The 24,135-nt window shown below is 43.1% G+C and overlaps 1 protein-coding gene across 1 annotated transcript in view; it reads left to right on the top strand.

The window, feature by feature from the left end:
• Positions 1 to 23,451, top strand: part of SLC6A5 (solute carrier family 6 member 5) — a gene marked incomplete at both ends in the record, with an annotated part of 32,185 nt that extends 8,734 nt beyond the window's left edge. Inside the window, 8 exons of the mRNA XM_084263820.1 lie at positions 2,469 to 2,572; positions 5,009 to 5,133; positions 10,088 to 10,200; positions 10,490 to 10,621; positions 12,264 to 12,363; positions 17,356 to 17,456; positions 20,865 to 21,032; positions 23,296 to 23,451. Of these exons, the coding sequence (XP_084119946.1) occupies positions 2,469 to 2,572; positions 5,009 to 5,133; positions 10,088 to 10,200; positions 10,490 to 10,621; positions 12,264 to 12,363; positions 17,356 to 17,456; positions 20,865 to 21,032; positions 23,296 to 23,451 (999 nt within the window). The remainder of the gene's footprint in view (positions 1 to 2,468; positions 2,573 to 5,008; positions 5,134 to 10,087; positions 10,201 to 10,489; positions 10,622 to 12,263; positions 12,364 to 17,355; positions 17,457 to 20,864; positions 21,033 to 23,295) is intronic.
• Between the last annotated feature and the right edge of the window lie 684 nt (positions 23,452 to 24,135).

The raw sequence follows: 24,135 nt of genomic DNA on the forward strand, positions 1-24,135 counted from the left end.
CCTCACAAGTTGGTTTCCTTCTCGGCCAGGTGGGTGGTGGGGCATTCATTCCACACCCTCCCCCTGCTGCACCGTGGGGTCTCACCCACGGGAGAGAGTCCTCCACGAACTTCTCCAACGTGAGTCCTTTCCCACAGGGCTTTATCTCTTTATCACAGTGTCTCTCAGTCCCAGTCCTCCACGGGATTCCAAGCCTCCCCCAGCAAACCTGTTCCGACACAAATCTTTCTCTCATTTCTGTGTCTCTGATTCTCCTCATGGCTGCCAGTGCTGGCAGGGGCTTGTTCCAACGTAGGGTCACAGTGTCTTCTCTATGTCTCCACCTGCTCCATCCAGCATGGAGCCCCTCCACGGGCTGCAGGTGGGGTCTTGGCCTTTTCCATGGGTTTCTCCATGGGCTGCAGGGGCATCTTTCTCTCTGGCACCTGGGCCGCCTCCTCCCCCGCCCTTCTCCGGCCTTGCTGTCTGCACAGCTCGTTACATCTTCTCACTCCCTTCTCCGGTGGCAAAATGCAACTGCTGCCGGGTTTTTTTCTCCTATATGTGATTCACAGAGGTGCTGTGACTGTCTCTAGCCGCAGCTTTGGCCTTGAATTGCCTGATGCTTACATTTTTGGGGGCTGGCAGAGAATTCCAGCAGCCATCTTCTGCAGCCCCTGGTCTCTCTCTCAGGACCCAGCTATGCAAAACTGCGACAGTGCATTTGGCAAACAGGGAATTAAAAAGGAAGTATGGACTTGTCGTGCACTGCTGTCTCCTGGGTGCTGCTTTGATTTGAACAAACACAAGAAGATTTTAATAGGAAACATATTCAACTTCCCCCTTGAGAAATGCTCCCAGTAGGTCACCTGCTTATTTTGACCAAAGATTGTTCTGAATAATGCATCCGAGGCATTAGATGAAACTAAATCGAATTACACACCCTAATCTAACTCCCTGGCAGTGCAGGTACTGACCCAGGACAGCCATGGTGATTGTCCTACCTGCAGTGTAAGGAGTGAGGCTGCAAGGAGAGGACAGAATTAACGGGCTTGGCACTTGGCTTTGCTCTTTAAGTGTTGACTGTATGACATGAAGCTTCAGCTCTGCTGCCTCACTCAGGATTTCAGTTGATTTCTGGAAAGTCATTTGTTGACAATGAATCTAGTTAAGCATTTTCCAAAAATATGTGGGGATTTGGGTCTGTGAAGGTGTAAATCCATCCACAGATCATGTATTTGCCTGACACAGACCATGAGCTCCCGTGTGTTGGTCTTAAGTGTCTTGAAGCAGGAATCTGGAGAGTCAACTGAAGCTAAGTGTCACAATTCAGACTATTTTCTTTAGAAATTTAAGAGACATTTTTAAGAACACTTTATGATATTTACTGCTTGGTTTTGGGTTTTTTTCCCTCCTAAGAATTTTTTCCCCTGTGGTGATATCACAAGGATAGATTGATAATTAAAATGAAAACAATTGCACACATCTTAATGTCCTTAATATCCTCTGCAATAATGGGCAGTTTGATCCTTTGGTGATGGGAGTATTAAATCTTTTGCAAACAGTACAGAAAGTAATACTGCATTAAATATGAGCATTTTTGGATCCCACATTGTGCAATAAAGGAGGTGGAGAGCTGCAGCCTTTTGCAAAATGGGGCTGTCTGAATACACTATCTGTGTAATCCTGGGTAAGTATTCAATAACATTCAGGCAAGCTTCTGTTTTCAAGCTGTAGACTTGGGGGGAAAATTGGACTTTGTAGGGAAGGTAGTAAACAGAACTAGCGGTGCTTCCAACATTTTGCAAGTGACAAGTAAGTCCAGCTCCTTTAGAATTCAGGCAATTTAGAAATGCTTCATGTAATTGCACTTAAGGCTTTGAAGAACTTTGTTACAGAACAAACAATGTTGTGTTGGGTTGTTTCGGTTTGCTGCTTGTATTTTAAGAGAGACTTGGCCAAACATGTCTCTTCTGATGGAAGGAAACTGGGCCCTTGTGCCTAAATAGCCCTGTGCTGTTTGATATACACCCAACACTAGAAATTTCCCCTAATTTTAATGCAATCTCATTCAGGCATGCCAAATAACACTGAGCTTCTTACTTTTATGAAGATAAAGTATCATTAACCCCCCTGGAAGGTAAAACATCTGTACTGGATGCAGTTTTTTCCTCTTGATTTATATTTTCTTTGCTGAATGTACTTGGACTGATAGGTATAGTCTGAATATTTGTGCCTTCTGCATACAGCACAGGTCACACTGCCTTTTTATATGGGCCCAGCAAGAACAATACTCCTCATCAAATGGACATTGTGTGTTTTGGGGCAGGATTTTGCTTTCAAATGTTCTATTGATGTCCGTTGTTCTAAACTTAAACTATATACGTGTTAATCCCCTGATGGTAACATTTAATAGTAACGTTGAGTAGATCTTTCTAACACTCTTCCCTGAAGCCGATGCTATTTCCTCTCCTGTCTATCTTACTTAGGTTTGGAAGGATGCTGCCACTCAGATTTTCTTCTCCTTGTCTGCAGCATGGGGAGGTCTAATTACTCTTTCTTCTTACAACAAATTCCATAATAATTGCTACAGGTATGTGAGAGCAAAATTCATCAGTCATATTAAACAGGCCTCATCCCAAACCAGTTATCTTCCAACTTGCCGTAATCTGGTTTGAAAGACTGTCCCTGCTTCTTGTGCATGGTGTTTGCTTGCTTTGCTTCTATAATCTTTTTGGGTTTGTGTATTGTATCTCCTCCCCAGGTCCTAATCTGCCAGTCTCAAGATGAGCCGTAGTCTTGTTATAGCTCCCATTGACCTTTCATTTTCAGAAGCACCAGCTTTAGGTTGAAAGGCAACCTGGGAAGCTGTCAACAGCTGTGAGCAGCGGTATGAAACTGTGCCAGTTGGCTGTCTCTGCTGAAGAACAGCCCTGGGTAGGGCAGGCTGAAGTTTGCCATTGTGAGAGATGCAATTTTCATACATGAGATTCTTTTCTCCACTAAATGTTATTTCTTTCCCCCAGTAACTCTTAGTGTAGCTGTTAGACGTATTTCCAGTTGTGAAATTAAAAATTGCTTTTATTTGAAATCACTGAAAGTTATTTTTGCAAGGAAAAAGTCACTGTTCTGCTGGCATAGTGCAGGTTTTCATCGACAAAGCATGCCACATCTGCAGAGGGTAAAACCAAAAGCATGTGGCATTTCTAGAATGCTTGACAGCTATTTCATTGTCTTTAAAGCCAAACTTGTTTCTAGTGAAGCAAATCTTTATGGATTCCTGCCGAGACAGGGGTGCTGCTTCAGGACAGCCAGCAGCATGCCCTATCCCAAGGGTATGCTAAAGCGAGATGAAGGCACATGCTCCTTGGGATTTGAACTCCCACATCCTCTAACTCCTACTGTATTTGAAATACCTTTAAAAAGAAATGTAGGTCAGGGTTTTAAAGGGAATTTCAAAACCATTTTCTACTAGTGTTCAAAAGTAATTTAGTATAATTATCCTAAAATATGGATGAATAAGTAACAGTGTGGCGTACTCAGTAATTGCCACCCACCAATCCTTTGGGTCCTGTTTATGAAGTGCTTGTCCTAGGCTTTGACTTCTTTGGTGTGTGTGTTGGTGAATGAATACATTCAGAGCAGCAGGGCGGAAAATGGGATTGTGTCATGTTAGCTTCCTGCATTAATTTAGCAATGGTTTGCAGAGTTTGGAAAACGTTAATGAAAATTTTGAATTAAATATAGCATAATAAGGTATAAAAATCCTACAGCTTTAATACTAAATACATGTTTTAGCTGTGTTAGAGAAGGATATGGGAGACTGGAACAGGAATAATTAGAAAAGCTTAGTTTCTTTTTAATTTTACAACAAATCTTGAATACTGAAATGAAGCATGACTATTTTCTTTTTCAATTCCTTTATTAATTACATTCTGATACTGCAGATAAAATTGTAGTTTTCGGTTAGATATTTGTTTTAAACATAATAATCTGTAGTTGCAGAGAATTTGCATAAAATCACTTCACAGTGCATACTTAAAATATTTCACTTAAAACTTACCTGGGTTTTGGGAGAAGATTTTAACACATAGTGATCCCAAACAGAACACTGTAATTTATTTTTTCCCTGTTGACCTGAATAATTAACCTAATCATTCCTGTTATGAGATGCTCTGGTAGAGATTCTAGAAGACTGCCAGCTCACTGAGTTTTTGACAGCTTTCCATGCTGCATTTCATTTAGTTCCTGGCAAACAAAAAGCAGTAGGAATAAGCAATTTCAGCCAACTTAGAAAAGAACCAACCACGTTTAAAGTGACTTGGTTTGCTCCCAAGTTGTAGCAGTTTAAAGGGGAGTCTTCTGTACACATATGTTGTGAAGAAAAAATAAAATTCCCATCAGGGATGTAATAATGATGGATGGGGATCATGAGAAATGGTTATCTGTCGAGTTGTGTACTTACACAGTACAGTATGACATTCAGGTATGGATTTCTTGAGATTCCCTTAACAAGAGGGAAATTGTACCAGGGAATCTTCTACAGACAGGCAGATGTTGGAGGGCTGCAAGGCACAGAAAGCTTAACCCTGAAATTTTGTGTATAAATACAAGAAAGATGCAGGACAAAAATCTTGCCTGGGCAGTGGCAGTTAGTCCATATGTAATATGGTGAGCAGATACCCACCTAAGGCAAAGAGTAAAACAGCACATTACAAATGATGTCATCATTGCTACCTTCTTTGGAGATGCCAAGAGCAGAAATACTCATCCTCCTGCTTTGTCTGTGGCTTTCTGTAAAGCACATGGATGATGGAAGATTGCACAGCTGATTCCTGGTGCTATTGTGGAGACGTCTGTCACCTCTGATCAGCATCATATGTACCTGATGCACATAAAAGTGTTCATTCGTCTGTGCTGCCACAGGATGTGTGTGCTCATGAGAGAGACTCCTTAACTGTGTACAAACCCTTTCTTTCCCCACATGTACTACAACAAGGTGATGTGGCTTCTTGTCTTGTCTTTTCAGGGATACATTGATAGTCACATGTACCAACAGTGCCACCAGTATATTCGCAGGCTTTGTCATCTTCTCAGTTATTGGCTTCATGGCAAATGAGCTCAAAGTGAATATTGAAGCTGTGGCAGACCAAGGTAGGGTATGCTGCTGTTTCATCACTTAGGCACTTGGTGACACATTCAGCTCTATTGTTAATGATGACATTGGCACTGGAGGTGGGAATAATGGCTTCAAGATTAGGCATTGCTGTGTGGGAGAAGGTACACTGGGAAGTTGAAATATTACTTAAAGATTCATTCTTGCTCATTTGGTAAGAGAAGGAAACAATCTGAGACCCATTTTAAATCTTTATGTGAATGACTGATGGGCGTTATGGTGAAATGTCTCCTTCACATAGTATAAATGATCACCAGCCTTCTTGTTTGTCTCTACTGCTGCTTGTCAAGTCCTCTTCAAGGTAAAAGGTGTCCATGTTGGTTGGGAGTCCCAGGTGAAAGGACAAGTAGTCTTTCAGATGTGAGGGGTGAGAGAAATATGGTGTGAGAGGTGGATTGAGCTTGTGAACTGTCATGACCAAGGAGCTGCCTCCATGGAGAAGTAAAATATTTCTCTGGATTAGATGATCTCGGTTAGTGAAGCGAGATGGCTACAAGTGGGGATCTGAGAGATCTTAACTGGTAGAGCTGAATGTGAGTCAGAAGAGTGGGACTGGTGGAGGAGATGGTGCTGTTGTGTGTGGTTTGGGATGAGGGAGATAGGAAGGGAAGAGCTTTCAGGGTAAGATCAGAGAAGTTTAAAGGGTTCTAAAACCTGATGGGATTATAGAGGGACTATTGTTACCATAGTCTAGTTCTACATTTTCTGTGCAATGTGCAGCACTTTGCCTCTAAGCCAACCAGCCCCCAGTTCTTTATGTTAATTTCAAACTGTGTTAAGAAGACAGATTGGTAATAACTTTGTAGTGCCATGTTTACGATCCCCCCCACAGCTGTTCCCCTGAGCACATGAGGGTGCTGAGTGAATTGTATCAGCTTTCAGTGCAGATACAGTCATTTCCCAGTGCTGAAGGGAACTGATTAATAGCTTCTCTGTGAGACATGGGGATGGCTCCCCATGGCATCTCCTCTTGTGCTGTGCTGTCATGGGCTGGGAGGAGGCTCTGAACGGGAGAAGGACCGAAGAGTGAAAAAAGTGAAAGTCACGTAGGTAACGTGTCCTCATTGTCTGCATTAATGTGAAGACACTAAACATTTTCCACACAGGTTTGTAGTGAGGATAAATACGATGCCACAAGCTGCTCTGTGTAGCTGAAGGCACCTGTCTGAGCATTCAGACATAGCAGCAGTGAGTTGGTAATAGGGGATGGAAGTCAAAACAAGTTTCCGTGTGTTCTGTATGGTGATGCTGATAGGTCCTTCCGGGCAGCTTGGGTAGGAAGGGAATGTGCACTTAACAGTGCTGCGGGAGCGGAGTGGAAAACGGCCAGCATGAACTGGGGACACAGAACTGGAACAGGAACCAGTGAAGCAGGTGAAGCATTCAGATATTACAGGTTAAAAGAGGAGAACAGAGAAGAGAACAAGATCTTGCTGCTGGCTAAGAAAGAAAAGGCTCCTAGTTTCCTTTTGCTTTTTCCTTCTCTGTAAACTGAAACATGGATAATCCTGCAGACTTTGCAGTACTTCTGACCTCAGAGATGCAACTGAAGCTGCTGGATCACACGCAGTTTCTGCAGCTCCCTTGGTTGGTACGTGGCAGCCCAGATGTTGAGGTGAGAGGAAGCTTGTGAGCTGTGGTTCAGTCACAAGGTGTTAGCTAGTCTGGGACCTGCACCGGCTGATCCGTGCTGTGATGAGGTGCTAACCGGGCTGTAGATTGAGCTGGAGGGGCTGAGAGGAGAATCTCATAGGATGGTCAGCTGGCAAACTGTTTCTTGATAGTGAATAGTAAGGTAAACTGCACATAATGTCAATTCTGTCTTCAGTTTTTTGTCTCTACTTTTTGGTCTGCCAGTCAGGTAAGTGTGACCAGAAGAGTTCCTTTCTTGTCCCCATTTTCTGTCAGGATTAGACCATTACGTTTGAAAAACTCCCCGTGAGGCCAGGTGTTTTAGGGGTAGTGTTTCCATTAATCTTTCTGTTTTACCTCCACCCTAAACCAAATAACAAGCAAAATACCCAGCCCTGAAATCCAAATCTCACTGCAGTCACTCAGATTATTGTAAACAGTTCAGTTCAAATCCTACTCAAAGAAGCTGTGCCTGAGTGAAGCTGCAGGGGAAGCTCCGAAGGGATGGGCAGAAGGAGGATGGAGAGGTGTAGCTGTTAAGGGTGGTGGAGGAAACGCGTGGTCCAGCTGGTTCATGTCACTGGAGATGGCACAATATTTAGCACAGTGGATGGCAATCCCTTTCACAGAATCACAGAATTGTAGGGGTTGGAAGGGACCTCCAGAGATCATCAGGTCCAACCCCCCTGCCAAAGCAGGGTCCCTAGGACAGGTCGCACAGGGAGGCGTCCAGACGGGGCTTGAACATCTCCAGAGAAGGGGACTCCACACCCCCCTGGGCAGCCTGTCCCAGGGCTCTGTCACCCTCACTGGGAAAAAGTTCTTCCCTAGATTGGTGTGGAACTTCCTGTGCTCCAACATGAGCCCATCGCCCCTTGTTCTGTCCCCACAGACCACTGAGAAGAGGCTGGCCATTTCCCCCTGTCCCACACTTGAGATATTTATAAACATTAATAAGATCCCATTTTAACCTTCTTTTCTGTCTCTTAACCCTTTTCTGCTGAGTCCTTGTTGGTGGTCTTTGTGAGAGTGAGTAGGCACAGGCTGGAGCTCTCTCTTCCCAGATGTTTCAGCAGCTGTTCCAGGGGATGTGGAAAGAAGCTGTCGCAAGACAATCTCATCGTAGGGCTGTCAGTGCATTTGTAAGAGCCCATTTAGGCCGTGTAACAGTATTTCACGAGGGTGAGGCTTCACTGCTCGCTCTGACAAAGTTCAGTCACGTAATTGAAGATGACAGTACGGTCAGAAAATAGTGAAGATTAAGGATAATCGCAGACTGAGTTAGCACATCCAATTAACAGTATTTACAAGCAGATTCAGTGACTGGGGTGAAGAGTCTCTGCCTATCCTTGTCTTTAATCTAAAGTTGTATTTCTTTTTTCAATGAAGGAGAAAATGGCAAACCCAATGATGATCTCCATTCAAACCTTGAGTGAAATTGTTTATAGAAATGGAAAGGGATTTTTTTTTCTCACTGAGGAAAGTGATTTTTTTTTCTCATTTAGAATCTTTTGGGAAAAACTCATGCACCTGGTGAACAAATCAAACACTTCCATGGGGGGAAAGACAGAACAATCTATTTTCATTTGACTCTCTCAGTTTGAATATTTCTGTAGTTTAAAATTAAAGTTCTGGGTCATTTGACTCTTTTTGTTTAAATGTATATAAAACCTTTGAAGTTTTCCTGGCTTTAACTGGCCTTTAGAAAGAGTTCATATCCCTCTAAAGCTCTGAAGATGGAGAGGATGAGAGCCAGCCTCTCTGTGACTGTTTATCTCTGCTTGGATGCTCCCTGGCATGTGATATCTTGGAGAGTTATGAGGAGCCATGATGGAGAGGTGTGCACTTTCCTATTCTATAATTAAACTTTCCCTAAAAGTGTGATTAATTGGGTACTTATTAGTCCAAGACTTTAATTAAACTTCTACATGCAGGAAGCTAGTGCATACAGAGCCCTTATCTCTGACAGTCAAGAAGAAACCTTTAATCAAGAGGTGAAAGCACACAGTTGTGAATGCACAGCAGTTCTATGCACACCTTCCTATTCCCAAAAGCCATTTTTCTGCAGCACATTGTCAAGGCAGTGGCACTTACTGAGTCACTGCAGTGGGTTTCTTTTCTTGTTTGTGTTTGGTGGGGTTTTTTTTGTTTGCTTTTTGGGATTTTTGGGGTTTTTTTTTTTTGCAATGTTGTGAAATCTTCGTCTTTTTTTTTCAGAAGGAACTCTATACACCTCACAAATTGTCTCTGGAGATTATTTCACATGCTGCTAAAACTATATGGGTTTTTTCTCAGCGTTACAGTATTACAGGAGCAGTATAGGCAGTCATAAGAAATGGGATCTGATCATCCCAATTAGAAATGGCCAGGACAAGTGTGAGTTTGGAGCTCCTTCTTGTGGCATGATTCATGGAATTGTCACAGCTTGGCTCTTAGCTGTGTCTTGCCTGACAGGAAACATCCTTCAGAGCATTTGAAGTTGGCATTCTTTTAGCTTGGGATGGATAGAGAAGAAGTGCCATCCGCTGTAATGCTACCACCACATTCCTGCAGTCCTTTTTCCTGAGCAAATCTGAGCATACTTTTACAAACACTTTTTTCTTTACAGTGAAAAAAATAATTATAGCCCAAGATATCAAAGAAAGGAAAATTCCTAGTTAAGGCTTTAAGAACACTACCTCTGTATTTTTTCTGCTGTGTGTTATTCCAGAATTTCTTATGGATTTTGTTAGATTCACAGTAGTTACCACCTTGTGTCTGGTTTCAGCTCTGTGCATTTATTGTTGCAGTCTCCCTTGCTCATTTGTGTGTACTGATGAGGTAAAGGAGAGCATTTTCTTTGCTGTTCATCCTTGCAGTACTGAGGTGTGGGTGATTGCTATGGTCATCTAAGACTGGGTTGCTAATTGGCAGGGACAGTGGCAGGAATTTGGTCTCAGAGCAGGAAGGAAACATAGCTGCAGTACAGGATTTTTGTTTATTTTTTATATTTGGGTCAGTGTATTGGTATTCTGGTTAAATATGTACTCAGCAGCTTGGAAAGTAGGAGAGTATGAGGGTTTTGAAACTTACAGTCAAGACAGAAATTAATCACGTGAGGGAATTCTGCCATGGTTTAACCTTTCTGTAAACAGGAGAGACTGAATCTGATCTTCTCTACTTTTACCAGGAAAAGTAATACTGTGTCATAGTTTGAAGCATAACTCTTGGCATCCCCCTCTTTTCCAGTCAGTCAGTGGCAGTAATGCAATTCAGCAATGCGAAGCAAGACGTCACAGCCTCTGTTTTTCTCATTTCTAGGCCCTGGAATTGCTTTCGTGGTTTACCCAGAAGCCTTAACTCGGCTTCCCCTCTCTCCGTTCTGGGCTATAATCTTCTTTTTGATGCTGCTGACTCTTGGATTGGACACTATGGTAAACTGCTTTTGTTTCCCCTTCTTTTCCTCTTGCTTTTCCAATTGATTTGTGTGGAGGACTGTGGGATTATGTGCTATCTTCCATGTGGCCAGTGAGTTGCTTGGCAAAAAAATGAGTAAATGAAGGCCATCGATGCCAAAATCATTTGGGTGAAGCTTTGGCATTGACACCTGAGCATTTAACACCTGGGAGTTGAAATTCCTTCTCTTGTACTCCAGTACACCCCATTGGACCACTTCGCACACGTTCTGCATGCTGAAGTGAAGCCTTTTACTTTGTCTTTCAGTTTGCCACTATCGAGACTATAGTGACCTCTGTTTCGGATGAGTTCCCCAAATACTTACGGACGCACAAGGCGCTGTTCACTCTTGGGTGCTGCATCTCCTTCTTCATCATGGGATTTCCTATGATCACTCAGGTAATAATATTGTCTGTGAGCATCGCTGTCTGTCCCCAACCCCCCTCTGGTGGCCGTTCTCCTCCTGCACAAGTTGCAGAATAAGCTGAATTCTGCTGCATGTGCAAAGATGTCAGGTGAGCCCGAAAATCTTTGGTTTGGTTGGTTATTTTTTTAATGGATGCTCTGAGATATATTTAAAAGTCTTTGCTGTTCAAATATTTCTGAGAAATCAGACTTTTATCCCTAGCCAAACATCTCCAAAGTAGTCAGGTAAGCTATGTAGTCATCTAAAAATTTTTTTTAAAATTATGTTTAAGTGTCCTATAATCATGACACCTGTTTTGGGTGCTTCCCCTCCCAGATTAAATACATCACAGTCTTGGCAAACTGGAATTAATAATGAAATGTTTATGAGCTGTTAATAGCCTTCAGTGTCTTTTGTCCATTAATTCCTCCAGCATTATAAACTCTCAGCAATTCTGAGAGGAGATGCACAAAATCTATTTTACTATTTTATTCATCCTATCCCCCCCTTTTGCTTTATTTCCCTTCCCCTCATCACCTGCCAGCCCAACTTTGCTGTTCTAAAGCCTTGGATGGATTCAGTGCTCCCTTCACTTGAATTACGCTGTTTAACCGCTGCCCTGAAGACAGGGCACTGTATCCTTTCCAAAGAGATGAACTGCCTATTGCAGTATTACTGATTTCGGTCGTAATTTTGCTTTTGACATAGTATTAAGTGGTTAGAGAATGCTGGCAGAAGGTCTGGTCATGGTTCTGTCCTTAATCTGAAAGTACTGAAACCAGTGTCTTCCCAGTGTGTGATAATTACCAGACTCAGGTGGTGGTCTGCTTTTTTCCTTCTTGGACTTGATTTTCATTCAGCCAGAAGGAAGAAACCATAGTGCAGCATGAGTCTGTGTCTGGTTAGGGTTTGGATGCTTACCTGGGATAGAATCCCAGGTCCTGCTCATGCCCATTTTGCCTACCTTGCTGTCAGAGTCACAGAATCACAGAATCATAGATCACCTCTGGAGATCATCTAGTCCGACCCCCCTGCCAAAGCAGGATCACCTACAGCAGGCTGCACAGGACAGCATCCAGGCAGGTTTTGAATGTCTCCAGAGTTGGAGAGTCCCCAGCCTTGCTGGGCAGTCTGTGCCAGTGCCTTGTCACCCTCACAGTAAAGAAGTTGCTCCTCATGTTTAGCTGGAACTTCATATATTCAACTTTGTGTCCATTGCCTCTAGTTCTGTCACTGGGCACCACTGAAAAAAGACTGTCCCCATCCTCCTGACACCCACCCCTCAAATATAAATTTATAAGCATTAAGATATACCACCTGCCCCTCCCCCAGTTCTCTTTACTTCAGGCTAAAATGTCCCAAGTCCTTCAACCTCTCTTCATAACGGAGATGCTCTAGTCCCCTAATTGTCTTCATAGCCCTTTTTTTGTGCCCTCTCCAGTAGCTCCCTGTCCTTCTTGAACCGGGAGCATGGAACTCCTCACAGTATTTCAGATAAAGCCTCACCAGTGCAGAGTAGAGGGGGAGGATAACCTCTCTTGACCTGCTGTCCACACTTTTCTTGATACACCCATATGAAAAGAGACACCAGCTATACGCTCTTTTATATATATATATTTTTTTTTCCCTCTTTAGGGTGGAATGTATATGTTACAGCTTGTGGACACTTATGCAGCTTCCTATTCTCTTGTCATCATTGCCATTTTTGAGCTTGTTGGAGTTTCCTACATATATGGTAAGAAAAAAAATACCGTTATGGACAGCCTATATCAAAGTAACATTTCAGCACATGGTAAAGCGGTGTCTTTGCATTTAACAACTTCTGAAGGCTTTATTTTCCATGTACACACACAATCTTCCCTTTAGCCCATCTGTGTACCACACAAAATCAAACTCTGCAGCTACTTAGACTGATCAATTACGCACAGTGACACCACCAGTTATATCGATCCGTGCTGACGTACATTAAATTATGAGGAAGATTCTCAGCTAGTAGAAAGCGGCGCAATTACCTTGATGCTCCTGCAGCTCATCAACTGATACCAGCTGATGCTTTGCTCCCAAACTTGTTCAGTGCTTTCAGGAAATTGGTTCTTGGAAACGTGTGATCTCAGATGGTTGTGGTAGGATCCTCCCTACATAAGAGATCGCTACTTTATGGCTGGAGAGTGGTGATGCCACTTAAGATTTACCTTCAAAGGCAGAGGAACATCTGAATCTCCATGTTGAAGGTGACATAGATAAGACAGTTTCCACTGTTGCTGTGGGAAGGAATGAATTATATATATATTATTAGCTAGATGTAAACAATACCAAGGTGTGCATTTGAAGGTGCATATACAGCAGCATGATCTTAGGCTCTAGTTCTGTGAACTGGGTACTTAAATCTACCTACATTGTAGGGTCCACTCTGTAATATAAACACATTAAAAAAAATCATAAGTAAGTCAGAACATGTGGAATTTGTTGCTCTGGATTGAGAAAATGAAGGTCAGAGAATCATCCCTTCATGGAAATACAGAAATGTACTTTATCTCCACTGATCCACTGAGTAGTCCTGAGTGGTTGTAAGATAAGTCAGGTAGGACCTAGGGAGGAAATGCTACAGAATACAGTGCAAGAAGGCAAAACACTAAGAGAAAAGTTGATTTAGACCAATCTTGTTTTGGTTGTTCAAAATGCTTGCTGCTCTTTATGTCCCTGAAACGTAAGTATTTTAATTAGAGTTGGTTTAGAAGTGTAATCTCTCTGAGTGAAATTATATTTACTGTTATCAGCTTCATGGTCATCCAGTCTTCTCAAAGGACCTGAATGTAATGCTTTATCTCCTGGGGTGAAGTCACAAGATTTGGGGGTTATTTACCAGAACTCCTGGCTTGAAAATCACTATTGGCAAGTTCTGCTCTCGCTCTGTGCTTCAGTTTCCATGAAGACACACAAGGTTTGCCCAGTCCCCCCCTCCTCGGTTGCCCAGGTTTATCATGTGCCCATTCCTGTGAAAACACCACTGGGTACGTGTCAGCTGAGACATTCATGTCTGGTTGTCATACCAACCAATTTCTTGAGTGATGAATGATCAATAAAAGAATATAAGAGTTTGTGAGGGTTTTTTCCCCCTCCTTCATCCTCATCTGTTTGCTGAGAGCATGCCTGCACAGCGCTCTGCTAGAGCACGAGATGTTGTCACTCTTCCTGGCCAGCAGCATCTACAGCATCACCTGGTCTGTGCCAAAAAGATTTCCCTCTTTAAAGCCATTGCCATCAGCGTGCAAGATAAAATGTCCATGCTTAGAATTTTTTTAAATAACCCCAAAACTAATTTAAACTGCAGATTTTCTTTGTGTTCCTCCTCTGAACACTGTGTGGCAGAAGCACTACAAACCTGCCTTCGTGGCACAACTTATTAGCCTTGTAAGCAAAACTGCTCTGGCTACTGCTTGCTTTGCCCAACAAATTCAGTATTCCTTAGAACACCAACTTTTATGGAAAACCTAGAATTTATAGAAATTAGAAAGTGAAGGACTTGAACAGAGGAGATTTTATTTTTTTTAGCTACATATTACTTCAGTGTAGTCAGTTTACAAATCACACTTCCCATGTTTTCTGTACCAGCTGATTATTAGTCAGGATGTTAGTAAGGCCTTTGATATAAACTATTTCAAAGATTATTCCCTGGAATTAACCTTTTGTTAGACTGAAGAGCTTCCACACCTTTATATGTAAAAGAAAAAGTTTACTTTGCAATCATTAGCCACTCGACTAATGCATCATACCTATTTCTGCTGCACTAAAGCCACTTTTCTAAGGACTGTTGATAGGAATGCAGCTTGTATAGTGGTGATTTGCACACTGTAAATACAAGCAAAGCTGCTGTTCTTGTTATATTCCTTCAAGCAGTGCTTAAAATTGGCATAATATATTTTCAAGCTCTGACAATTGCTGTTTTACACTCCACTGACACCTTTCTCTGTACACATGTACTCTTCATAGCAAGCAGGTTGGCACAACAGTGGCAGGTGCTTTTATAATGAAATAAATCTGTTTCTAGTTCTTGTAACATGTTCTGCTTGCTGAGCTTGTTGAGATTTTTAAATTAAAAAGAGACACACTTGGTTATTTCCTTGCAATCATTTATTTTTCAGCAGAGTCAGTGCTACATAATGCAGTCAAACGCTGTTTTTTGTTTCACATGCTGATGTAGATGCTTATCCTCCAGATGTTTAGGTTGTGATGCATGATTGGTACAGACTAGCTTAGAGCTGCAGGTATTAATTTAATCATCAGCATAATTCCCACTGTTGCATTTTCGTAACGTGAAGCTTGAGCGAAACACTGTTGGTAACTGAAAATTTATGATCTTCACTTTATTTGTACTCCTTCTAGACCTGTTTTTTTCACTGCCTGTTGTTGGCAAGGTTTGTTGTCAGAGCGAGCAGGAACTGTTGCAACGTATTTGTAGAAAGTATTACTAATTCTGAATGTTTTACCTGCAGCAGAATAGTGAAGTAGTTGTATGCATTTTTCTTTTCAGTGGATTTTCTATCTGTAGCACTTAAAATGATATCATCCTGCTTTAGAGAGCAGAAATTGGGATACGGGATATCACGTATTGTTTATTTCCCAAAGTTATTCAGCAGCCCTGAGCGATCTTTGGGAGAGACTAGTTATACCAAGATTTAATTGTCATCCTTAGCATTGTTCAGTGGAACTCGACAAACCTGTTTTCAGTCTTTCAGCACTAGAGATGAATGCTGTGTGTTTCCTGCATCTGTTTACACACGTTTGACTCCTGAACTGCTAATATTTACAAGCGCCTGAAGCTGTGAATATCTTCTGACAGTTCCTAGAAGGAACTGCAGTTTTCAATTGGAGTTTCAAACAGATGTGTGCAGATCTGCATGAAGTTCACATGAATTTTGGAGGCAGGAGGCCCCAGTAGCCATCCAGTTATGTATACCTCCTTTGCAGCAGCAAGCATGGCTCAAGTAGAGACACTTGGTCCAGTGTTAAACTTTGTGGAAAGACTCCTCAGCCTATACTGTGTGCTGCTGAAATGAGTTTAAAATGAGTATTGTTCTCACCACAGTGTGCTGCAGGGATGACTGCTGTGTGAGCATCTCCCAAGTAGCTCGCTGCAGATGGTGTGTTGAACTGTAATAAGAGGGTAAATAACATACAGGTGCAAATCAAATCATTCAGTTGCAGCAGCCAAGATCTCCTTTCAGGTCTGTAACACAGTGACTCTGGGGGTTACGGTTGGTCTGGGCATAAAAAGCTCTACTACAAAATGGAGAAGCACACAACAGGTCAGACAGGGGTTGAAGTACAGTGATTCCATGGGTGGTAAAAATTACGTGTGTTTTACAGAGGAGAGGCTTTCTGAAGAGGAGCATTTGCTGTAGTCAGTGAAAAAAAGGGAAAAAAGAGGGAAAGAAATTACAGTTACAGGAAAAACGTGTCATCTGGGTCACCTTGGGTTAGCTTTCTAAGTTTACATCCGCTGCAGGTTGCACTTTTCCCTTCCCCTAAATACAGTTTTTGCAATACCATCATCTTGTTCAATTTCTGGATTTTTCTTCTCTATTTCTTATCATAACACAGTGTTTTAGCTGTTCTCTGACACGCTCCCTGCCTGAACTGGCTTACTTTGTGCTCAGCCTCCGAGCTGGGCTCTGAGGACTGCCTCAGCACCATCCAGCCCTGCTGCTTTTCTAGAGGTGCATTGGAAGACACTGAATAATGAACTCTTACTATTTTTTACCTTCTTAAATCTCGGAACAGTAAGTTTGATAGATTTATTTCTCCCTGATACCAACAGGAAGTCTTTAAAATTAGGTGGATCAAACCTGGGGATTATCCCTTCTTACATTCAGCAGCTGCAGTGGCTGGCTATAAGGGCAAAGAGAACATAAAGCAGTTTATTACTTTTGCTCCAAGTATTTCTTCCCTTACTCGGTGACTTCTCTCCAATATCTAAGCCTCATCCCTGTCCCCACATCATAAAGCTAGAGCTGAAAAGCAGGCTGGCTTTTCCCAGACAGGCACTTGCAGCTGCTGGGCCTTTACACCTTTTCCAGAGGCCAGGCATGGCCTGTCCAGGGAAATGGCTGCAATACAGTTTTCCAGTCTTGCCTGCTCTATTAACTTTATAAATGTAGTCAACACAAAAATCTGAAGAATTAACATGTCAGTTGATCCGTTTGTTCAAACAACATGGAGTCTTTACCAGTGCACTTTAGTAAATCTAAGCATTGCTTACACATCGGTTGAAGAATAACGGGACATTATCAGATTCCAGGCTAAGCGGTACAGCTGTACCCCAGTCACGTAGCAGTCAGGGAGAAGCTCAGATACTGTCTGTGCTGAAACACCTACACAGAAGTTAATAAGGTTCATCTTCTCAGTGAAACACAAGAAGCCCTCACAGAATTGCAGCTAGCCAAAAGGTATGACCGGTGCTTTAACCTGCAACAACGTACCGAGCACTTAATCTCGATGTAAGAGCTCCAGATTTCTTTAATCCTTTGGAAGTAAATATTTCATTAGAGTGGTTCCCCCCAAACAGTCCCGTTTCTTTGCTCTGTGGTCAGCGCCTCCTTTGAAGTTTTTCAACCAACAAGTCAGAGTTGGTGTTTGTAATTGGACACGAGGGAGATCACAAAAGCTGTGCTGCAAGTCCCAGTCGGTTTCTTTCACCCCTAATTGCTATTTACATTTGCGTTTCCAGGCTTGCAACGGTTTTGTGAAGATATAGAGATGATGATTGGATTCCAGCCAAGTAAATTCTGGAGAGTCTGTTGGGCATTTGTGACCCCGACTATTTTAACAGTAAGCAAGTTTATTTTTTTTCTTAATGTCTTCTCCCAAGAGTTTTATCGTTGCTTCTTCATCATTCATGATGCTTCTGGATGGTAGCAATTAGACCTTGATTGCAGGCACCTAGACACAAGCATACCCGTGCTCGTGACGTGTGCATAGTAGAGAAAACAGATGGTAAGTGCTGGTATTTTTGGAAGAGAGGGTTGGTGAGTCTCCAGAGGCTGCTGTGCAAGGTGCTGGTGCGGCATGCCATTACGTCCTGGTGTTTGTGATGATCATCTATGTGTGTGCATACGTCCTGTGTATGTACGTATGCATACGCAGAGAGGGGGAGGGGGGATTACGTGAGTCCCCCTCACACGTCCTCAGGTTGAGCTATGGCAAACTGCTTTATCAAGCCATAAACTAACCCGGGCTGCATGCTTTGGAAAGGCCGGCATGGAAATCAGACTGGCAGGATTTTAGTTGTGGAGGCGGATGTACTTTTGCCAGGGCGGAAACAGCTCTGCTCTCCGTGAGAGAGGCTGGGGGGATTTATATCAGTTAAAAAAAATAGATATTAAAAACAAATAATAAACAGACCCAACAACAAACACTCCGTCACCCCCCAAAAAAACCCCAAACCAATCCAGCCCCCCAGACGAACACGGCGAGGGGAAAGAGGAAAGGCGCTGCTGTATGCCGGCCCTCAGAACAGGCCCCGCCGCCGGGACCGGTAGCGCGGCTGAGGCGGCGCCTCCCCACCGGCCCCAGCAGAGGGCGCTGCGTGACAGCGGCTGGCGGCGGGGAGCGGGGGCCGGCGCTTGCCCGCTGCGCGTCGCGTAACGCGGGGTCTGCGCGTCAGAGCAGGTGGTGGCTGTTCGTTCCGTGGGGGTCTCTTCCCCCGCTCCCCGCCCCTTCCTCTGTGCCTGTGCCGTCGTACTCCGCTCTGGCGAGGCCGCACCTCGAGTGCTGTGCCCGGTTCTGGGCTCCTTGCTACAGGAAGGATGCTGAGATGCCCGAGCGTGTCCAGAGGAGGGCGGCGAGGCTGTGAAGGGTCTGGAGCACAGGTCCTGTGAGGAGCGGTTGAGGGAACTGGGGCTTTTTTTAGTCTTGAGAAAAGGAGACTGAGGGGAGACCTTGTTGCTTCTACAGGTGGTTGCAGAAATGTCGGGGTCGGTCTCTTCTCTCAGGTGACAAGTGATAGGGCGAGAGGAAATGGCTTAAAATCGCACCAGGGGAGATTTCAGTTAGGTATCAGGAAGAATTTCCTTACTGAAAGTGTTGTCAGGCACTGGAATGGGATGCCTGGGGAGGTGATGGAGTCACCATGCCACGAGGTATTTAAAAGGCGTGTAGATGAAGTGTTTAAGGACATGATCTAGAGGTGGACTAGGCAGTCTTAGGCTGTGGTTGGACTCAATCTAAAGGGTCTCTTCCAAACTCTTCTCTGTTTCCCTTCTTGGCACGACACTCTTTGCTTCCCACGTAGGTCTCCTTCTCATCTAAAAGATGTCACAGTCTCAACTTTGCCACTGGTATGGCTGGGTTTTTCTCAAGTCCAAGAGCCTAAGTATAATAACTACATCTGCATTTGCTATCTAGTGCTGTAACACAACATTTCCTTTACGTTTAACCTAAGTATAGACGTGGCCTATAATTGTGTGTCATGTTTTGGCACAAGAATGAAATATTTATTTCAGCCATTTTGAAAGCCTTCGGCTTGGTAAGTCAGTATAAACCCACCCACCCTTCCTTCACCATCATTTTGTGTTTGAGAGCACATACTTCAGCCTGAAAGCCCTCAGAACTGGACCACGGGTGCAGCGAGATATCAGTACTTGCGTTGGGGCTTTAAGAAAAATGAATCATCATTTCACAGCAGTGTTAAATATTTTCTACCAGTATCCATAGATGCTCAGGTACAAGATAAGAAAAGTGCCGAGAATGTCTGAACCATTAAGTATGGTGTCCACTGGGCAGGGTGAAGAAGCAAAATGGGGATTAGTAGTCCTTCAAAATCACTTTCCAGAGAAGTTATGTGCTGGAAAGTTCCTATCTGTGCTGTTCTTCAGGACAGCATAAATGGTGGTAAATCTTTTTATTTGTGGGAGTGTGTGTGTGTGGGGAGGCAGAAAAAAGGGCCCCAGATAACATCAGTAACTTCAGTATTGTTAAGTCAGGAATGAGATAATTCTTTTCCTGAAAGCTGAAAAAGGTTGGGTTTTTGCAGGCAGGAGTGTGTGTGTGAAGGGATTAGTGAGTTTTGGTGAGCGCAACAGAATCCCAAGTTGCAAGGAAAAGAAATTTTCTATGAGGAAAACAGTTTCTCCAACAGGCATAATGCAGACATTCTGCTTTCCTATATAGGTCTTCTTTATTGCTGTGCATGAAAAATAGGTAGCTCTGTCTTACCCATCCAGTGGCAACTGTTATTTATTGTGATGACATACAGGTATAGTTTGCAAGTCCTTTTTTAAAAGTTTGAAGATGGACCCCTTACACTTGGGGGTTTTGGGGGTTTTTTGGGGTATTTTTTTGGTGTCTGTCTTCCAAAGGCTGTTTTCAAGACTCTGCCTTAGACCTGTTGTTAAATTTCTGAAGGGAATTGTAAGGCTTTTCTGCAAATTGCTTGGTTCAGACTTGCACTTTTAGCTACTGCCAGTAATCACAACCAGGGAATAGAAAATTATGTTTTCTCCTAAGGAAAGCAAATATGGAAAGGAAATGAGGTCAGTTCAAACTTGCATGTTGTGTTGCTCTTCCCTCAAAATGTAGCACTTAGTGAACTGACAGTGAGAAATAAATTGACACTGATCAGTTGTAATTCAATTTTTATGCAATGGAAATGGACGAAGCAAACCCAAGCCATACATTCTTTTCTATTATTACCTCTCTAAAGCTAATATTTGATGCATTTGGATAGTCTAATATTAGACTTTCAATTATTCCACATCTCTGGAAATAAAACTGATCATTTTTATACGTGCCTTCACCTAGTTATGCTGCTATAAATCTTCTGTGTGCAATTACTGCGAGCATGGGCATTTCCCAAAAGTTACTGCATTATGCACAAATGTAAGCAGATGTATTGCTATTCATACAGTAAGTGAAATGGAGTAACTTAGCATAATCATATTAGGTAAAACTGCCAATAGAGCATGTAATAAAGCATGTTACTCTAGGGCAAGATCCTAATTTCAATTCTTCTGGCATAAATACAGTGATTTTTGTGGGGGTTTTGCAAGATTTCCGTGAAACTCATTAAAGTCAGACTCTGACCTGTTTATTAGAGCTTGCATGAGCAACCTGCCTTAGGTGTACCTTCTTTTATCTGTATTCCATATATACTAATTCTGTGCCTGGATATCCACCGCTTGTTGTATAGTAGGCTTGTTTTTGCTTACTCAAACATTTCTTTTCTTTCCTTGTTTCCAGTTTATTCTTTGCTTCAGTTTTTACCAGTGGGAACCAATGACTTACGGAGCTTACCACTATCCAGGCTGGTCCATGGTGCTTGGATGGCTGATGCTGGCCTGCTCAGTTATCTGGATCCCAGTTATGTTTGTGATAAAAATGCACCTAGCCCCGGGCAAATTTATTGAGGTAATTCTTCTGGCTTTTTTGCGACTTTGAAAGTGTGGTGGCAGGAGACTGTTTTATTTTACATTGATTTTTGTACTATTGAATGTCTGATGGTGCTAAGATTACTTTCTGCTAAGCTAGTTATTGTGTTGCAAAGAGGTGCTCAGTTGATTTAAAATGCAGACCTTCTATTCCCTGTTCCACAACAAAATGTTCCTAAATTGTTAAGTGATTGCTTTTATGACAACTAGAAGGAGTTACAAATTTCCCAAGCCCTGGTACGGCGTTACTGGGAGAAAGCTGTTCTCCTGGCTTTGTTGGCCTTTTTGCAAGAGCAGCGTGTAGTCGTAGGAAGCATCAGCTGCTGGTGTGTATCGTGTCGCAGCGAGCCCAGCAGTCAGCACCGGGAGACGTCAATCAGGGCTCGCCTGTTTGCAGAGCCAGGGAGATGGTCGGGTACCTGAGTCATCCAGGATGTGCTCCAGGAGGTTGTGCCACTTGATGAAGTTCAGGAATAAGATGTATGAAAAGACCTCATGCTCAACGGCTCAAACTACTGGCTGTAACACTTAGCTGGCAAGCTTGCTTTCCCACCTGCTTCATCTCTTTATTCTTCCTGCATAAGCTGATCCTCTCTGGCACCTGGGTTTAAAGAAATTCCAATTGGAATTTTATTTCTGTTTATTTTGTTTATTTTGCAAATCAGATCCCTGCCGCTTGCCCCCACGGCTCCAGAAATGTGGCAGTCCCCTTCTGCTCCCTGTCTCTGTGCCCTGGCCTGCCACCCCAGCTGCCACCTGCCACCACCGCTCCCCGGCTGTTCCCATCCCACTGGCTCCTCAGTTCCTCACAGGGTGCGGTACAGCAATGTCTTTCTCATGTCAGCATTTCATCTCTTCATTGCCTTCACCTTGTCTTCTGAAGAAGTTCAACGCTCTTATTTTTGGCCTTTGAGGCTTTCTCGGTTCTGCCCTCTCCTCACGTCATCCTGCTTGCGCTACTCCCTTCTTGGGGTAAGGAACAGACACTCACCTCCCCTTTTCAGAGCCGTTTTTGCAGATCAGCTCTCCTGCAAAACCCGTCAGGGCTGTTATATGCCTCAAAAATGAAAAGGAGAGAAAGCGTGCTAAAATAGAATCATCTTTTTGGTCTCTCAATATGTCACACCACACATGCGGAAGCGTAAAGACCGTGCTTTTCGGCTTCACATAGAGCCTAGGGATCGCGTCCAAGTGCACAGTTGGCACTAGGCAACAAGGCCACTTGTCTAAAGGGCCGTTCAGCCTTTGCGTGGAGCACGTTGGAGTGCACAGGTCAGGAGACAACTGCTCCTACTGGAAATGAGCTAACCTGACATTAAATTTACTCGTTCCTCATCTCATAAGTTCCTCTCGTTGAGACAAATTGTTCTACTTGAGATACTCTAACTTGCATGTTTATTGCTGGCACACACTTTGCTGCCAAAATAGGGTGCGCTCCTTACTGCGCCCAGAGAAACACCAAAGAGTTGGATCTGTTTTGAAGGGGCCTTTGCTGAAACTATTTTGGTTGCAGCCCGATATTTCCTGAATACTGAGTCTGCTGCATAAAATCATTATGGTTGATTTGGGAGGTAAAAGTTGCAAACTGGTAATTAAGCAGAGATTAAAATAACTGATATAGAGGTCTGATTCACTTTATTAGGTAATAAACATATAATTGTTCCCTCTTAAGTCATCAGAAATATGTTTTCTTTCCTTTTTATCTGTAAATGTGCCAATCAAATAATATATTCAATAAAGAAATCAGTGGAAATATTAGGAGGTTTTTGCTGTTTGCCAGGTTAGCATTCTTCACTTTCTTTTTTCCTGAAAATAGGAAAGAAACATTTAGTCATCTCACAATGAAAATCTTTGTTCATTCACAGCGATGTACTTCTTTTTGGTCATTTGTATACTTTTGGGAAATATGCTAAACAGAAATCCAATTATTTTAATGCAGTTACCCACTGCTTAGACCATTGGGCTAAGTAATTGTGCACATGTCCTTCAGTAAGCGAGCCTAGCAATCTGTAGCTGTGGTTCTGAGCTCCACTCGTATGGTACAGGGGAGAATGTATAATTAAAATCTGGGCACTTTATCCTCTATTAATCTTGCAAACTTTATGCAAAACAAACACTGAGCAGTGGAGCATTGCAGGGCCATCATCGATAATCTCAAATGAGCCTGTCCTCGTTTCTTCTGCATTGTAATCTTCCTTCCTAACTTCAAATGAGACTCTCTTTTCTCTCCCCCCCTGCTGCAGCGACTCAAGTTGGTGTGCTCTCCACAACCTGACTGGGGTCCGTTTTTGGCCAAGCACCGCGGCGAACGTTACATGAATATGATTGATCCACTGGGAACCTCTTCCCTGGGACTTAAACTGCCAGTGAAGGATATAGAACTGGGGACCCAATGCTAATGATTGTTCCAAGGGTGGCAATAACATTGTCAGCCTTTTCTGATCCTTCCCCCCCCCCCTCCCCCCGCCCCATTTTGTTTTCCCACAGTTTCTTCTTTTGTTTTTTCACAGTTCCTGAAAGTGGTTGCTTCTGAATGTAGGACTTACGGTTGCATGCCATAGGGAAGAACCCGTTAGACCACTTCCAGGAACAGGTGATGCCCATGACATGTTCTGTACCAGGTGAAATAGAAAAAGGAACCAGGTCTTGTCAGGTTGTGTAGGAACAAACAAAACCTAACGGAAAATGTTTGAAAGGAAATTATTGATCCATTTCACACAAACATCCTTGTTCCAGATAGGAACAACTGGGACTAGGATTTTGTTACCAGTGAAATCAAAGGGAATTTCAGCCCTCAGATGGGATGGAAGTGAGCACAGGAGGGGATCAGATCCCCTGTAGTCCTGGCATAATTCCAGCATAAGGCTCTTGCAGTAAGCAGGGTCGCTTTGTCTAGACCAACAGCAGACCTGTTGTGCCTGTGGACTTCTTTTATGAGCATGAATTATGCTATCTTTGAGGACTTGTTATCTAAACAGGCAGAGCCCCTTTAAACATGCACACCAGGAAGCAATGTGTGAGATCAGAACAGAAACAAAATAGTCCATCTGATCTTTTCAAGTAGAAAAATAAAAGCGAAGTTT

Source organism: Gallinula chloropus, assembly GCF_964237585.1.
Source record: "Gallinula chloropus genome assembly, chromosome: 4".
Taxonomy (NCBI): Eukaryota; Metazoa; Chordata; class Aves; order Gruiformes; family Rallidae; genus Gallinula; species Gallinula chloropus.